This window comes from Argentina silus (genome assembly GCF_951799395.1).
Source record: "Argentina silus genome assembly, chromosome: 15".
In the NCBI taxonomy this organism is placed as follows: Eukaryota; Metazoa; Chordata; class Actinopteri; order Argentiniformes; family Argentinidae; genus Argentina; species Argentina silus.
Window position 1 is genome coordinate 4,775,296 of NC_139669.1, and position 18,571 is coordinate 4,793,866.

Below are 18,571 nucleotides of genomic sequence, written 5' to 3' on the forward strand. Positions count from 1 at the left end.
CTAGATTGGTGCTTATTCCCATTGCAACTCTGACAGCCAGTCATCCCCGAAAACAACACTTCATTAGCATTGAGCGAGACAAACAGGTTTAAATTGGAAGGAGAAGTCTCTCCTATCCCTCCTCCTCCTATCCTAAAAAAACAACAACAACAACGTCTTTGTTCACTGATCTCCCCCACATCTGAGTGAGCTACTTCACAGCAGTGTAGTTCAAGGATGTACAGTACTTATTAGCTGAGTAAATAATACATCACCATTGGCACTATCTTTTATTCAGAGTTTTTAAATGGAGGAGCGTTTAAAGTCAATCCTCAAAGCACTAATTTTTACAAAATAAAATAATGAATTATCATATTTTTTCCATATCAATCCATTTCCTGAAAGGAAAAAGAGAGTTGTTTACAAAACAAACAGTGGGTGTATTTTTGTGGAGGCTGTACATTTAGAAAAAAATAAGATAAACTTGTGCTAATTTCAGAATGTGGCTTTGATCCTTTTGCCTCTGACATTGAAGAGTTTATGCATTCCCATTTGGGCTTAAAGCCATATTTTCCTTTAATAAATGCTAGGGCAATCGTGTCAAATTGAGTTACTAAGTGTGTGCGTGAAGGTGATTATATATATATTCTTTATATATTTTTTTAGAAAGTTCAGCTCATAAAGAACAGCTGGGCACCCCATTCTGCTTCTATATTTAGTCAGATTTTACTTAATGTGTAAATGCACTGGGGTAGAGGGGAGCCGTATGTTTAAGTCCATATGCCTTTATGACTTTAGAGGTTTAAAAACTGTAAATTGTGATCATTGATCTCAGTTGTCAGATGTACGGCATAATCTCCATGGCAGCGATACACAAATAACCGGCCACGTTTGGTGACCGGGAGCCGTCCCCCTCCATATTTGAAGTCGCTAAGAAGTGTTGAGGGAAGCACTGATAAGCAGCCCTTATCCTTTTAAAGACGGGCCCGTAATCCGACGGGGGGGAAGCTGCAGCTTTAAGAGACTTAGTCTGGATTATGGCTAGTCCTCCAAATTAAACCAAAAGTCAGCTTTCTGCAGTTGCTCACGCAGGCTGGCGCTGGGCTTGGCGTGGCCCGGCCCAACAAGGCATTCGGAGGGAGCTATGATTATGAACTCTCTCGTTGAGTCATCAGGCCCAGGGCACCCAGGTACCAAGCCAGCCAAGACCTGTCCCAGCCGAACCGGTCCTCCCTCTCCCTCTCCCTCTCTCTCTCCCTCTCCCTCTCTCTCTCTCCCTCTCTCTCTCCCCAGCTGGCCTGCCTGCCCATTGTCTTCCATTCTCCACACCTGGCACTCTTTGCCACCCAGCTTAGCTTCAGACAAGCTTCTCAGCCAGGGCGAGACCGCTCTGTCCTTGTTGACGCTGATGCTTCCCAGGCAAAACAAGGCCAAATCTGGGGCTTAGTGGCTCAAATAATCATTACTGAGGAGCAAACAAATGAAAAGTCAAAACGCCACTCCCATTTCCCCCTCTGTCTCAGTATTTTTTCGGGCTTTTCCCTTCAACACAAACAAGGAGAGAACTCACACACAAATACACAGGAGAGGGAATTGTTTTGTTTTTTGAGTGCTATTGGAAAAGAGGGGCCTCTGAATAGTGCTGAAACTAGACCCTCAGTATTTCTTGGAATATGGTTCTTGACAGGAAATGGCTAACAGAGTGAAGAAGTGTTGCTTAATCGACCAGGGCTGTGCAACATGAAAATGGCAAAAAGCAATGAGTTGTTACTTATCCTTCTCTTCTACTGAGCAAACTGTGATAACATGACTCACCCAACTCAGATACAGAGCCGTTGTATGAACCCTGGAGAGGAACATGCTCTTACCTCATGTCATGACACGCCTAAAAATCATATGCAGAGTGAGATGGTTCACATTATGATGACTGTGCTCGCTATGTCCCTCGACTACATTCTGTGTGTGTGTGTGTGTGTGTGTGGGTGTGGGTGTGTGTGTGTGTGTGTGTGTGTGTGTGTGTGTGTGTGTGTGTGTGTGTGTGTGTGCTATTAACAGCCCTGTCAGCCCGGTTTAGTATAATGATCCCTCAGCACTTGGGCATGATCAGAGCACCCGAGCACACTCCATGGTGACCCTGCTGCCTTGCCCCCGGAGGGACATTAAACCCCAGTCATTATAGCAGAGAAACAAGCCGCTATCTCCCCCGCCTCCACTAGAGGCACACTCCCTCCATCCCTCCCTGCTTTGACTCCCTCCCACCCACCCTCAACCACTCACTTCCCCTAAGGCTGGTCTGAGAACAGCTGCCGAGGCAGAGGGGAGTTGGGTGGAACCAAGGGCTCCTGCTGGAAGCACTGTGCTCAGAACAGCCCAGCACGTCGGCACCCGAGCGCTTTCATTCATTAACTCTGTGCTGCAGGATGTCAAACTGTGGACGTGAGTGGAAACTCAAACCTGACTTCCTATTGTGTTCCACAAACATTGGCTGGACTCTCAGCCGTTGTTTTCTGATGACATGCGGGACTGTGGCTTAAAGGCAGTAGTGTAGTTATGATTCCCCAATGATGGCAATCATAGCTATTATCATTGCTGCTGGGTCCAGCCTCTGTGCTCAGCCGAGAGTATGTATTTTATCTATTCAGAGACAGACGTTCTTGTCTTTCCAACTTGACCTGATATCACTCAACCAAGGAAATGATTCCCTCCCTCTCAGGAAGCCCTATAAACAACATGCCTGGGCCTTTTCTCAAAAGCCCTAATCCGAGGAAAACAAATCTGAGAGAAACGGGCCCACCTGAATTGCTTTCAGTAGAACTGGTTAATCAAAATGCAAAACAGGCTTACAATTTTTTTTTATTTTTTTTTTTTAAATAAAAGAATGAGTTCTAACAACAAATCCCTTACACGTAACATCAGCATTTCTACTCCTATTTTTTTTTTTACTTGCGCACTGTGTTTGGCTTTTTAATGTAGTATCACAGACCTGCCCAGTCAATGGAGCTATTCTGCTTTCATGGCAGCGTGCATTGGAATGACTGCTCTGAGCTTTCCAGACATCATGAATAAGAAAGAGATCCAGGCATTGTGACACATTAGGGGTCCCACCATCTCTTTACAGAGACGGACAAAGGGAATGGGAGGAGAGGGAGAAAAGGAGAGTGACAGAGGTGGAGGAATGAGCGAATGGGGCAGGGGCAAGGGATGATGAGATGAGAAAGATAGATGAGGCCTGAGACAGAGACAGGGGGCTGGGGGGCTATTGATGATGGGGCTGAGAGAGGCAGGGGCTCTCTGAGAGGCCTAGGCCCGGTCATAGCCCATTAGGCCGGTCGGGAGAGAGTGCTACAGCTCATTACATGCTCTGCCTCCTGTGCTGTGGATGAACAATGCACAATTACGCTAGCCTGCTGTTTCTGCAGCCATAATGCTTAGGGTCTGCTGCTAATGCTGCTGTGGCTAGCTGCTGCTGTGGCTAGCTTCTGCTGTGGCTAACTGCTGCTGTGGCTAACTGCTGCTGTGGCTAGCCTGCCATTACACTCTGTGTTCATAAAACCCCTTATGTCCATGGTCATACAGAGAGTATGGGATATTGTAAATGGGCTCATATGAAAAGGAAGACAACAGGAGAGCCTTCTCCGCCATTTAACCAATAAACCTATGTGTTTTCAAGTGGTTTGTCTCCTTTTCTGGGTCACCCTCTTCAATACTATATACATTATATTTGTCAACATGTGATATATTTAATGATGGAGTTGGTCAACATGTGATAAGGGGTATGATTCTTATATCTTGAATTCAATTACTATAATTCAAGTAAAAGTCCAATTAAATTTATGTGAGGGTATAGACAGCCAACTAAATATAGCTATGATTCAATTTACTAACAGTAATGAAGAGTAACCATGCATGACTAAAAGTGGATGATTGTAATGCCGTGGCATATCCATGCACTGCCGATGAGAACAATAGAGCATAGATCCACCAGCAAATTGGTATGTCTCCAATCTCTCTGTGCCCTGTAGTATCCAACAATTATGCATGCAGAAGTTGACATTTAATCTGATAGGGGGAAATGCTAACTAACATCCTCCTACTTCCTTTTTGTTTTAGGCGAAAAACAGGACACTTGGAAAGGTCATTCTTCCCCAGTGTCTCCAGTTTGCTGCCTGGGAAAAAAAATATTTTCAATGACCCCCTGCTTCACAATGACCATTGTTATGGTTGTCCACAGTCCTCCCCCACCTCTCAATCACTCTCGCCACACCACAGAAGTCGTGAGAAACCATGTCAGTGTAGCGGAGAGTTAATGGCGTAACCAGCAATTCAACTGAGAGCCGGGAGCAGAAATAATGGCTCTAGCCTTTCTCCCTGAGTTTTAATTAATACCTTTCTGCATTTGGACAAAATACACTTTTGTGCACTCAAATAATGATGGTCATTATATAAAGTTGTAATCACTTTTTTCAGACGGCAAGGTTTTGTTGTTCCACACACGTTGGATAAAAAAGAAAATTACATTAATTTCCCCAAAGAGGGCTCCAAGCCTCTAAGTCCCTTGTCTGCCTTATCGGCTAACAGGGACAAACATATTGGAGGGGTGTCTACTTCCTCAAATCCCATGACAGATCCAACACAAAGCACCCTTCTCTCCATATTCCTCAACCAACACTACCAGGACACAAATTACCTCTATTGCCTCTACACTTGTTCTGGAATACTTTGGCCACAACACATACCTTGATGTCCGCTGAGTGTTCTATACAGGAACAAATAGCCTTTCCTTCTACCCCGAGGCAATAACAAGTACTGTGGCATTGTGTTAAAGAATGTGGGCCGACCTTTCCTCTCCCGTTAATTTGACTGCAGGCGTTTTAAAAGCTGGCAGCGAAATCTGTGTTAATGAGACGTGAGGTTAGGAGAGACGAAAATCATTTAATGAAGTTATTTTTTCTGCCTCCCGCCGTCGTTCCAGCCGTAAGCTTCCCTGAGACCAGTTGGCTTTTATTAGGTCTGCTTCCACCAACCGCCACCTTGGTTCTCTTCCCAACCACAGACCGAGGAAATCTCACACATGAATTGTGCATAAAAAAAAGTGTGAAATGTTTCATGCAGCACTTGATCCTCTCCCAATGCTTGTCTCTAACGAGGAGGGATTGAAAAGTAAGCCAGCGCAGTGTACATCCAAATCACACCAACAGTCAGCCGCGGGAGGTTCTTAAGACCCACATATACTACACTTAAAATCTTACCAAAGATTAAGATGAGATTAAGATATATTCATCGCATTGGAAGCAATGTGTTGGCAGTATTTAGGATGTTTATCGAAATGTAACAAAACTGCATTTCTATTTCTAACCCATGATGCACCATGTTAGAATACACTTTGATCTCACACAGCGTGGTCTTCAGAGTCTACGGTGTGCATCCCTGTCCAGACTAGCTACTAACATTACTGATAGCTGATGCAGTACAGAGGGATGGAACGTCTATTTTCCACAATGATGCAGCCAACTGCTGGAGGTGGATCTTCAGAGAGACCAAGGACCGCAGGGGACAAAAACTGAGTGTGGCATATTTGTGTCAAGCGGTTTAATTTGAGAAATAAAAACACTGCTGCAGGAAACTCATTTAAATGGGTAATTACGTCCAAGCAGCATTGCTACCAGGGCTTAACAAGGTGCATAATGACGTGCCCTTCTCTGGTGATAAACATCATCACTCCGTCCATTTCCCTCACTCCATTTATTTGCCTGGCCTCTCCTTCTTTCTCTTTTTTTTATAGTGGTACCGCCAGTCGTGGCCCAATGTCATTATCTCCTGATTGCCTTTACAGATCCAAGGAGGAGGGTTGATGCCTTGTTTATGGGCTTAATGTAACTTCTTGATGTTCTGATACCATTATTGTTATGCTGCTGCGTGCTACTCATTTTGTTTTTACGCAGGCAAACCTTAATACTGTAATGGATCATGGATGATAAGTAAGTTTAACATGAAGCAATGCATTACAAATTGCTAGGAATTTATATTATAATTCAGTTTCTTTATCTTTTGTTTTTCACAACAGGTCATGTGTGTTGACTTATTGAAAACGCAAGTAGGTGCACGAATTAGATTATTATCATATGATTTTGTTTTAGATTGGGGGTTTTGGAACAACAGGTTTTTAAGAATATCATATTTGTAGTCATATGACACCACATGACACTGACTGTATAGAGTGGAATGTCTATTGTTGATGAATATCGGTCTTCATAAAACCACTAAAGCTATTTGTATGCTCTCTCCTATGAATGTCTTCACAGCCTCAAGGTTCAAATCAGTTCAAGGAAAATGAGTCCTTAACATCTCAAGTTGGCTACCATCTAATGTTTTCTGGTTGGATTGTAGCTTGAAGGCAAAGTGCGGCCATTCAAAGTGAATGTATTTTTGCGAACAACTACTTCCACATTTTCAGGTGCAATGCACAATTTCATGGAGGTGCTTGCACTGAACTGAACATTTTGTTTAGCAGGCAGAGAGAGGGAGAGAGAGAGAGAGAGAGAGAGAAAGAGAGAGAGAGAAAGAGAGAGAGAGAGAGAGAGACAGGGAGAGGGAGAGAGAGAGAGAGAGAGAGAGATAGGGAGAGGGAGAGAAAGAGAGAGAGAGAGAGAGAGAGAGAGAAAGAGAGAGAGAGAGAGAGAGAGAGAGAGAGAGAGAGAGAGCATGCTGAACCAACACGGTTAAATGAACATTTTCCTCCTCTCCTGCCGTATAGTTTTATATGGGTTATATTCTGAACTGATGGGCTTTCAGTATAATAACTGTATCTGTATTTCACAATAGAATTACATTTCTGAGGGAAGAAGACAGTGTGTTTGAGTCAGACTAATACAGGTTATGGAAAATCGTTGGGACTCTATAAATAGGACTCAGATAAAGTCTCTCTCTTCCTCCCTCCCTCCTACCATCCCTGCCTCTCTCTTCCTCCCTCCCACCGTCCCTCCCACCCCTCTCTCTCCCTCCCTCCCTTCCTCCCACCCTCCCTCTCTCTCTCTCATCACTATTCCAGGCCTTGCTCTCTGACTCTGTCCACAGCGTCCCTGACCCTGACCCTGATACGCGTAGTGCACAGCCTTCACATGTGGTTAGGGATGGAGTGCAGTGACATGCGGATATCAGACTCATGTCACTCATGAGTGTTTTGACACCTCAGCTGTTGCCTGCACGCACTGATCCCAACAAGGGGGTGGCGGGTGGGGCTGGAAGGGGCCTGATTGGCTGTACTACGTTGTTATGACTGTAGCTACCTCCCCCACATAGAAAATAACACCCAGCGATGGAGAGTCAAGGCTATGAACTAATTGAAGGGTGAGATTGGCCACTGGCTGTCAATCACTAACTCTACAGGATAGAGCAAGAGGATACGATTGGTTAATCTCACTAAATCACATCGTGGCTCCATCAACCATTTTGGATCATGGCTAACCATAGATGAAACTGCGTCAGTTTCATTCACTTTCTGACTGACTACCGCTTTATTTGTTCTGGGAAAAAAGATGACACTTGAAAAGCAGAGCCTCCACAATGCTGTGGCTCAGTACTGTAACCTTTCTTGACAATTCCTGTGCTTATCTGCCAGGACCCAATCAGAGCGCATCTGAAGGGGTCTGAGATAAAATGCTTCACTCTCACAACCCTCTGAAGAGACAAGGAGACAAAGCACAGAACAGCCCCCCCCCTCCCCCCAACTCCTTCACCAGATAAAAAAAACACTGCATCTCAAGTTCACGCAGCCAAAGTTCAGTTGCCTCTCTGAGAAATCTGTGTTTTTTCCCTGTGATTAGTGTCTTCCCCTTCGTCTTGATAAGAGACACCTCATACTCAAAGTGTATAAATGGTGCTCCCTCAATCACAGCTTCTGAGCTCCATGGAGTCTTTGCACAAAGTCTCGTGGAGAGACATCACGCTGTGACCTTTACTTTATCTTGTATGGGATTTAAGATGATTAATTGGATTAGTCTGATGAAATAAAGAGAAATACAAAAGGCTGTCTGTTTAAATGGAGTCAGAAATATAAATTCTCCACATACTCCTCATCATATGTGTCACATGTATCAGTGGCTTAAAAGGAAACCAACCAGATTAGAGCAGACAGGCTGTTTCTCAGAGAAGTGTGAGGTGGAGACAGAGGGCTTAGATCGTCAGACTTAGATTGTCAGACTACAATAGAAACATCACAAGATCACACAGACTAAATGTGAAGCTGCTTGAGTTCGTATTGTATTGTACCACTCAGATCTGATCCAACACTCCAGTAAATGGCAATGGGTCGGGAAAACAACGAGTGCCACACTGACAAAGTATAAGGATAAGACTTCAAAATCCAGGATGTAACAGTATATGCTATGACAATCAATGTGCTTGGAATGTTGCGCAATATTTGTTTTTGTCTAATTGTTTTGTTTTCTGACTTTCCTGATTCAATGATTTCAATGATAATGCCTCTGTCAGTGGCTGAGGAGAGATGCCTCCACATCAGGAGAGGGAGTGTGGGGGAGAGAGGGAGTGTGGGGGAGAGAGGGAGTGGGGGGGAGAGAGGGAGTGTGGGGGAGAGAGGGAGTGGGGGGGAGAGAGGGAGTGGGGGGGAGAGAGGGAGTGAGGGGGAGAGAGGGAGTGCGGGGGAGAGAGGGAGTGCGGGGGAGAGAGGGAGTGCGGGGGAGAGAGGGAGTGGGGGGGAGAGAGGGAGTGCGGGGGAGATGTAGGTGATCGGCAGCACCAACAGATGTGTACTGTAGTATGCGGTGACAACATGACATCTACTTTGCATGAACAATATGACACTTTTGAATGCATTCAGTGCATATTGTCCTGAAGTGACGTGATTGCGGGGGATTGTGCAGACAAGCTGGAACCACTCCTTGTTGGCTTTTTTGAAGCAATATTAAAATGTCTTCCTCTGTAACTCAGAGAAGAGAGCGCAATTAGCATATTGCTGTAAAGTAGCTAACTACCTTTGTTTTCTTTATGAATTTCCTTGACTGACTGCGAGAGTATAAATTCAAGACACAAACACAGAAACTCCTTTGTTTTGCCAGAGCTCCATGTGCCTCCTCTCGTCACGCTGCAGAGCGTAGAAATTGAACTGTGTGGCATGTGCCATATGCTTACGCTAGCGTTTATGTAGCCATCTTTCAGGTAGCAGAATGGAAGCATCTGGTAGAGGATTACTTCAATTAGCATTGAACTAAACTTAGCGAAATCAGAGAGCTACAGAATAAAGGTCCTCTACAAAAAAAAATCCCCCCCAAAAAATGTTAACGCGGTTAACACAGAGTAGTGCAAAGACTGCCTCCCCTTTTTTTTCCATTTCATTTAACATTATAATGAAACTCAATAAGATGAATCTGCACTCTCTTTCAACATAACGCTAGTATGCAGCAAATCAATATCCAAGAGAACTTTTTTCCTGCTATATTCATTATCCGAAAATCACAGGTGCATCAGAGCCATGGTGCACATTACAAATTTAAAAACACATTATCGCTAAAGGCCATTCCTTTGCTGTATAATTGTCTCCCTTACCAACTGATCCACCATAATTAAGCCATGCAAGATGGGTTTATTCTCCAGTGAGCAGTTGTGTTGCTGAAAACCACGGTCAGGTCAACCAAACATCTCTCAGCTGAAACTTTTCAAAACAATGTACAGGGTTGGTCTTCAGGGACGTGTTTAGTGCAGCGGTCCCAGGTGAGGGAATACTGTACACACAATGCAACTAGAGGTAGAAAGCCTCCGGGAGGCTTGTCATTGTTATCTTGGCCAAGTCGGCTCCAGTCTGCTGTGTGTCTGCCTGCATCTCTGTGTCTGCCTGCATCTCTCTTCCCCACAGAGAGGCTCCCTCTCTCTGTGAAGCAGGGAAGGGTATTACAACTTATCTGGAACAGCTGATATATTGTATGTCTATGTCTGTGACAACAATATACAGCAAACACTGAACAAAAACAAAGGCCTAATTATTTTAAATAACACGTATGTCTGTCTATCATTCTTGATTATCAGCTATCTTCCAATTCCAATTCTAGTGTTGTGTTTCCATTAAGTTCAGCCTAAAATTCAGCCTAAAATTCAACATACAAATAAACAAATATTGATGCCCTGGCCTAGTTTTAAAAGCAAACCACATTCTGAAACAACCATTGACTCACGCATGAATACGAGGTTGCCCTCAGGGTGACAACAAATAGTTTTGGGGACAAAGCAGCTTGACTAATCACAACAGTGCAGCAGCCTGTGTGTCCTGGCCAGACCTCTGGGAGATGTGGACTTGTGGAGTCAAGCGGTTTCAAGCCCAGGCTTGCTCACCGTGACTGAGCTATTATCGGTCATTTCACAGCAGCGACGTTTGTTTGTGCTCCACATAAATGGCTATGTAATTACACTGACAACATTTTATTCAACAGCAATGTTTGGATAGTGAGCTACTGTCTTTTATAAATGTCACAACGGAAAAAAAATAGCCTATCTCGAACTCGCCTTTACTCTGCTTGAGGGGAATGCACAAAAAAACACTCTCTCTCTCTCTCTCTCTCTCTCTCTCTCTCTCTCTCTCTCTCTCTCACTAGCACTGCCTCCCCCTCTCTCCCTCTCTTTTTTCCCCTCTCTCTCTTTCTCCCTCTCCCCAATCGACTAGCTATCAGCACCTTCTCTCTCCGTCCAGAGAAAATATGCACGGGCCGCAGTCAAAGGGATGTTTGTCAACGTCATGTGGAACGCAGAGCACGACGGACCTTGCATATTAAGCAGCCCCTGCTTTTATCAAGCCAATCAACTGGCTCTGAGAGACATGAGAAACCGCGGTAGCGCTCAGACACCTGGCATTAAGACACACGCTCTCCCTCCCTCCCTGCCCCAATGCCAGCCTATTACACACCTCCAAGCTTTGCATATGAGATCATCTAAATCAGTCTGTGGTCCTATTTGTCTCCCTCTCCTCTTTTTCATTAGCCGAAACAAATAAAGGCTCTATAATCCTGCGGCAAAGGTGCTTTTATTAGACACTAAAGCTGCAGAGACAGGCTACTGCGCCAGCTTTTACAATGCCGGGGTAATTCTTTTGTGCAGCCGGATTCAAGTTTATCTCCCTGTTTTTCTCATAGAGAGGGTCGTGACCTGAATGCTACCTGCAGATAAATAAAAGCCGGGCTACTACATGAACTCATCTCTCTCTCCCAGGGCTAGACTCTAGATGACCACAGGACATACCCCTCCCTCCCTCCCTCCCTCTCTCCTCCTCCTCCTCTCTCTCTCCCAGGGCTAGACTTTAGATGACCACAGGACATACCCCTCCCTCCTCCCTCTCTCCTCCTCCTCCTCTCTCCCTCCCTCCCTCCCTCCCTCCTCCTCCTCTCTCTCTCCCAGGGCTAGACTTTAGATGACCACAGGACATACCCCTCCCTCCCTCTCTTCCTCCCTCTCTCCTCCTCCTCCTCCTCTCTCTCTCTCTCTCTCTCTCCTCCTCCTCCTCCTCACTCCTTAATCCGGCCCCGACAGTCTCAGTAAATCACCATGGCTGTAAGTGGGCCTTATCGACCTCTCGGGATCCATAGGTGCCCAGATCTCACTGGATCAGCCAATCAATGGATCAATACTGTTCTTATGTTTCTTGTTTTGTTTTAGGATTTTTTTCTCTCTCTCTCTCTTCTCGCTGAATGTCAGGTGGAGATTGGAGTCATCAATTGTGTGTGTCGGTAGGGGGGGGGGGATAAGTGAGAATCCCCCCCCCCCACACACACACACACACACACCTCCCCCCTTCCCGTTAGGCAGGAGAGGGGTTGACCAAGGAATCCAATAGACCAGTTCATAGAGCCAAAAATCTATAAACTTAAGATCAGCTGGTCGGTGGACACGTTGTCAGTTTGAATAGCTGCTCAAGTGAGACCTTTGCTGTCTTCAGCCATGCATTGCATGCCAATACAATACATGTATGCATGGTGGCTCACTGTGGTTGGCTGTACAGCAAAGAGCTGCTTTGGCCTCTGATGAACACTGGCGAGTGGGTTGGCCTGCTCGCAGTTAGAGTACTTAAGCAATGATTATTCTTTCTACTAGCACCTGAAATGACATGTGGTGGGGCTGATTAGCTAGGTCAAAGCATCTGGCAGGTGTTCAAGCTCCTGTTCTCCTGCAATAGCTCAGCACACAGAAAACAAGTGAGGTAAGGGGAGCCAAATAATCCATTTTGTCAGGCCTCCAAATTCTGCTTGGCACAGCTCTCTCAGACACAGGTCAGTCCCTGTGTCCAGGTCCCCTTGATGTATTCCTCTCAAACGGTCACACATGGCACCTTGGTTTGAGCAAAGAGGAAATTAAAACTACCTGGAACTGAATCGAAAACTACCTGGAACTGAACCACAAACTAACCTGGAACTGTATGTGTCGTCTGAGACTAAAGAGCTGGTGATCGACTTCAGGAAGAAGAGGAAAACCACATCTCCTGCTGTTATCAATGGGGTCACTGTTGAAAGGGTGTATGCATCGATGGTGTGCTGTTTTTAGTGTCTGTGTGTCCTTTGTTTTCATTCTGTATGCATTGGTGCATGTATTGGCTGGTGCAATCAAATTTATAAAGTACTATCTTATCTCAAATGTGTGATTTCACAAATAAAGTATCTAAAAAAACGTTATAACCATATACGTTATAACCATCGCAATGCTTTGATGACCTTGTAACTGGGACTACGGTTGTGTTCCCGTGACACGGCTCCGAGCCTGTACAGCCAACGTGACTATGAATTACCTCCCTTTGAATTGAGTCGCTGAACCTCGACACCCACGCATGACATTAAATAGTGAGAGCTGACCGACCTTAACTTTGCCTTCCCCCGTTTCCTGTCCCTCATTCACTGTCCCCCTTGTCCCCCCTGTCCCCCTTGTCCCCCCTCTCCCAAGGCACTGGCAGCACAGGCTGTAGGACAGAGCAGAGCGGAGCGGGTCTCACCTCTGGCAGCGGCATGCCGTTGATGATGAGGTCAGGCTGCTGGGGGCCCTGCCCGTTGAAGGGGTGCTGATAGCCGTGGTTGGGGGCGGCATTGCGTGAGTTCTGGTTCTCCACGTTGAGGAAGGTGCTCTCGGAGCGCCTGCAGCCCAGGGGCAGGCTCTGCTGGTGGTAGTCGAAGTAGTTGAGCGAAGAGGTGAGAGACGAGCAACTCACCACGTTCATCTTGTCCGTCTCCTCCACGTCGCGCGGCACCAGACGGATGTCGTTCTTGCTTAGCTTCTTCTTCTTGCTGGACTTCTTCTGGCTGCCGTAGGAGTACTCCGCCACCCTGCGCAAGTAGAAGAAACTGAACAGACTCAATAAAGCAGTGTTCCGCCTTCCCCTCTGCCCCCAGCTCAGCCAAGGCCTGCCATGCCAGGGCGCTGACCGGGGTGCCAGCCAGGCTCAGGCCTCATTGGTGGCGTCCGAGAGAGGAAGCCACGCTCAAGTGACCCCCGCTCACGACCACAAATGGAGCCGTCATCCCTCATTTGTTTGCATTTGCATGCTCGGCAATCGATGTCACAAACAAGCACACACAATGGAAACATGCCAAACCACAGAAGCACACATGGGAACAAACGATACTGAAGAGCACCACCGGAATATGCAATCATATTCAAAGCACAAGCCCACTGTAATTCCCTTTTTCTTTCATTACCAAGCGTTGCCCCCACTGGCAATATGGAGTGCAGGAGAACTATAGATTCTAATTCATTTGAGCAGGTCTCCTAACTTAAGCAGGGCATTTTGATTCTAATCAGCTCAAATGAGAAACCCTGAGATTCTTTTTTCGAAGAATGCTTGGGCTGGAAAATTTCCACTCTTCATCCAGGTTGCAAATTTACAAGGGGAAGCTGTATTTTAAGCAGCTTGTGCTCTCATGCCACGAATCCCCTCTGACCCGGGCCTATTCCGCAGAGTTTAAAACGTGTCAAGCATGTAGATGGCCTCCAACTCTGGAATAGCCTATATTTAGCCTATATAGGAGCACATCATATTTACTCCTGCTTCTACAGTACATGCATACAACATTGTTTTGCATGTGCTAATATGTCCAGCCAGGATCCAACCTTATCAAACTACACTCTCCTTTGCATTAGGATGCTGTCTCTGTCTGCCTGTCCCTACTTCACTTTAGACTTTCAAAGAACATTATTATGATCAGCACTGGACTTTTCAAGGCATCGAAAATAAATTCTCTCGATGTAGAGGAGGAGAAAGCCAAGGTCAAAAACAGAGTGCATCACTCTGCATCACTTCTCTTTACTCTGGGCCCAAGTAAAAAAAAAAAAAAAAAAAAATGACAGGAGAAAATTTCAGACTCACAAAGAACGAACAATAATTGCGTACATAAGCACTGGTCAGATTTGAGGTGGTGGTTACTCAGCAGCGCAGCACAGAAGTACTGATTAAAGTAACCAGCAAGGAAAGCATTTTCATGAGGAATGATTGGGTCTTTAAAGGGGTATATTGGATGGTGTTTGGAAACTATTATTTTATTTAGTTGGCTGTTTGATTGGCAGGTACACAGGTATAGGGGCATCTTAATGTAATGTGTGACTATATACGTCTTGGTTAAATTGCATTTCTCATTTCAAGTATCATTTGCAAAAATCAAGTTCTCAACTAAAACTAAGGGTTTTTTGTTTTTCTATTCCCATGTGGAATCATGATACATTGACTCTTCAACCATCAAATAATACTGCAAATCCATGACTACTTTTGATTTCTAATTATTATTAATTATTGTTTGATTATATTGATTAGAGCAGGATATGTGATTAGTGCAATATCTAATGAGAAATATTTACCATTATCTATGTTTCTGAATGCCGATGGAGGTCCACTCTTTTGAAATGACCTTTGTCTTCACATCAACAAAAATTATGTTTAGAGTAAAATATTATAATGGCTTCAGGTTAAATTCACAAATGCAATCTATATGGAAATTCGGAGTGGTAATGTAGCACAGGGAAATCAAAGTGGGAGCTGATGTTACAGATTGATGAAGAAAACTGATAGATCAAGAAAAGTATGTTATTTATATGTTTTAGGGCATATAGTCATTATTGATGCATACATTTGTAGTAGTTTGTGGAACATTTATTTACATTGTATTACGATAATTCTTTGTAGTTGTTTTTGTTATTATTATTATTATTATTATTATTATTGTTGTTGTTGTTGTTGTTGTTGTTGTTATTAAGAGTAGAGCATATTATCATGATCACCATTTTGTGATACTTATCCAAACATCCACTTGAACCTATAGTAAATAGACAAATCCTGTGATTAATATAATTTATCTCGAATGAGATTACTTGTAGTTTATTAAGGTCATAACACAGCGGGAGTAGAACATAGTTATTTTCTTTTAACATCAATTCATGATCGAAATCAAAGCTGACAAGGGGAGGGTGGCCCATTGTGTGTGGTGAAATATGTACGTTTATGATTGATAAGGACGCATAGGATTAGGCCTAACTTTGTGACACACCCATAAATTAAACCTGACAATTCAACTCGCATATTTATGAGCCAATTGGTTACCATCCAGAGATTAAATGTATATATAAATCAATAAACGATGGTTTGACAGTTAAAATTCCACTATACATTTTGAGTTTGACGCCAACGTCACTACATCATATAATGCCACTGAATTGAAAAGGGACCGAATCGTTCTTAATCCAAACCCGCCCTCTATAATGGTATCAAAAAGGCCAGTTATTTGGAGTAGAGAGGGGTGGGGAATACAATAAACTAGAGGCCGTGGCCATTCTTGCTTCTAATGTCTGGGCACCTGCAGTCCTTAGTACCGCTTTATACATTCAGGCCCTTCCACATGCAATGGAAATACATAGCTACGTGCACTCACTATCAGCCTGAACACACACACCCGAGCGCAGGCGCGCGCACACGCACAACACACTCACATTGACACACACTACAGTTACGCGCACCAATGGCAAATATGAAGGCTATAATGGAAGACAAATACATAATATAGCAATGATTTAAACACTGTAAAATACTTATTAGATGTTCTCAGTACCTGCAGTTGTACGTTCGGATCTCCTTGTTATCCCTTTTGCACTTGACTGCAACAAAAATCATTGTGACAAAGAGGATAGCAGCAATAGAACCCAAGGCAATGATGAAGATGAGGGACAGGTTTACGGGTCCGATAGACTCCTGTGCGTTCAGGTCCGGTGAGAGGTAGACCACAATATAGGCTGAGGCGGATAACGACGGTTTCCCGTGGTCGCGTGCCACCACCGTGATCTCGTAGGTCGATTTTGCGTTCTCCCCGAACATCCTCGTGGACCGAACTTCACCATTCACCTGATCTATTTCAAAGTAAAACCTGTCTCCCTCTGAGATGGTATAGGTCAGTCTTCCATTCTCCCCCTCATCGTAGTCGTCGGCTTTCACTTGGGTCACCATATAACCCACACCAGCATTTCTTGGAATTGAAACCTCAGCTGTGCCATTTACAAGAGGTGGAGTTGTCATAACAGGTGTATTGTCATTGACATCCAGGACGACAATTCGCACCGTGGCGTTACTGGATAAGGAGGGATTTCCATTGTCTCTGGCCAAAACTTTGAAATCAAAAGTCCTCGTGTACTCGTGGTCGAAGGATCTCATTGAATAAATGCGGCCTGATGGATTGATGCTGACATATGTATTCACGTCCATGTGTTTAATCTCACTGGGAACTATGGTGTATGAAACGGTGCCATTCATGCCCAAATCGGGGTCCACGGCTGACACTGCCAGCAAACATGAACCAGGCAAGTTATTCTCTAGGACCATCTCTTGGTAATGGGGTTTCAGGAAGTGGGGAGGGTTGTCATTTTCGTCGGTTACTTTGACTACAAACGATTTAGTGGCGCGTAAGGGGGGGATGCCACTGTCCTCGGCTTGGATGGTCAGGTTGTACGTGTCCCTCTGTTCTCTGTCCAGCCTGCCATCAACAAGTATGGTTGAGAAACTCTCATATTCCTGAAGCCTGAAAGGTACATTACCTTGCAGTCGACATTGCACTTTGCCGTTTGCACCTGAATCTTTATCTGAAACCCTCACTAAGGCTATGACGTATCCACGTGGTGCGTTTTCACTGACATCAACCATTTCTGTGTTCACCGACAATAAACTAATGATAGGTGCGTTATCATTCGAATCCATTACATTTACCGTCACTTTGCAATGAGCTGGTATAGAATTGGGACCTAAATCTTTGGCTTGAATGTCAATCTCATATATGTGCATCGCTTCATAATCCAAAACACCATTGACAGTGATGACACCGGTTCTGGGGTCAATTTTGAACGCATCTCTCGTTTTGTCGGTAACGTAACTGTTGAACGAGTACACAATCTCGCCATTGGTGCCCTCGTCAGGATCCGTTGCATTCAAGTCAATTACCAGTGTATTAACGGGAGAATTCTCCATAACGTTCACTGTGTACACTGACTCATCGAAAACGGGGTTATTATCATTTGAATCTATTACTTTAATATTAAGCTGGACCGCGCCAATCTTTGGGGGGTCTCCTCCGTCTTCCGCGCTGATTTCATATGAGTAGTGCGACTGGGTCTCCCTGTCTAACGATTTTTGCACTACGAGCTCAGCAATCTTGGACCCATCCCCTCTAGTCTTTATCTCCAACCCGAAAAGCTCATTCGGAGTGATCGAATATGATTGCACACCGAAGATCCCCGAGTCCGGATCGCTTGCCCCCTCTAGGGGAAACCTGGTACCAGGAGAGGCATTCTCTGAAATTTCAATGTCAATGTGGCTAGTGGGGAATCTGGGTGCATTGTCATTCAAATCCATAATTTCAACTTTGATGACACAGATCTCCATAGAATTCGACATCACTTCCAAAGAGATAGTACACTTCGGGTTCTGTCGACAAACTACATCCCTGTCAATTTTTTGTTGGGTCGTAAGGATTCCAGCTGGGCTGAGTTCTACCCACCGCGGCTCCGAATTGGAGATGACCCGCAAGCGCGGCGGCTGGGGTGCAATCTCAAATCCTTGCAATTGTGCGTCCTTTGTCACGTTTCCAATCATTGTCCCTGGCTTCTGCTCCTCGTTTATCGAGTATTTCAAATTGATAACAGCATCAGCCCCAGTCCAGCATAAAAGGACCAAGAGAACATATAGTATAAAATCCATCTCCTTGGAATGCATTATACCTGTTGATTTTTCCTCCTCTTTAATTAGGACCTTGTATGATCACGCGCATACATGTTAGGACTAACGGACAAAATGCTCCAGTTTGCTTATCTCATCGAAAAGTTGCCCAGGGAATAGATTTCGATGTCAGGAATAGCTCGCATCTGATTAACATGTATCTATATTATCAATATGCAAGTCTTAAGTCTGTCTACTTCATTGTACTCTTCTCAGATAAACGACATCCTTCAGTCTGCTGCAACGAGTGAGATTTTGGGGAGAACAGAGCTGAGAAAACATTCTGAATGGTCTCAGAACACTGATTTACCCATGTAAATCTGCGCAGTTCATATCAAGCGACAGACTGACAGGCACGACTGACAT

The 18,571-nt window shown here is 44.7% G+C and overlaps 1 protein-coding gene across 6 annotated transcripts in view; it reads right to left on the reverse strand.

Moving 5' to 3' along the window:
- Positions 1–18,202, reverse strand: part of pcdh19 (protocadherin 19) — a gene marked incomplete at its 5' end in the record, with an annotated part of 55,376 nt that extends 37,174 nt beyond the window's left edge. For 3 of the 6 annotated variants that reach the window (XM_083686289.1, XM_083686288.1, XM_083686287.1), the window contains 2 exons: positions 12,959–13,304; positions 16,056–18,170. In XM_083686289.1, the coding sequence (XP_083542415.1) occupies positions 12,959–13,304; positions 16,056–18,082 (2,373 nt within the window). Of the gene's footprint in view, positions 1–12,958; positions 13,305–16,055 lie in introns of all 6 variants that reach the window. The other 3 variants (XM_083686291.1, XM_083686290.1, XM_083686286.1) reach the window with 2 other exon arrangements.
- Between the last annotated feature and the right edge of the window lie 369 nt (positions 18,203–18,571).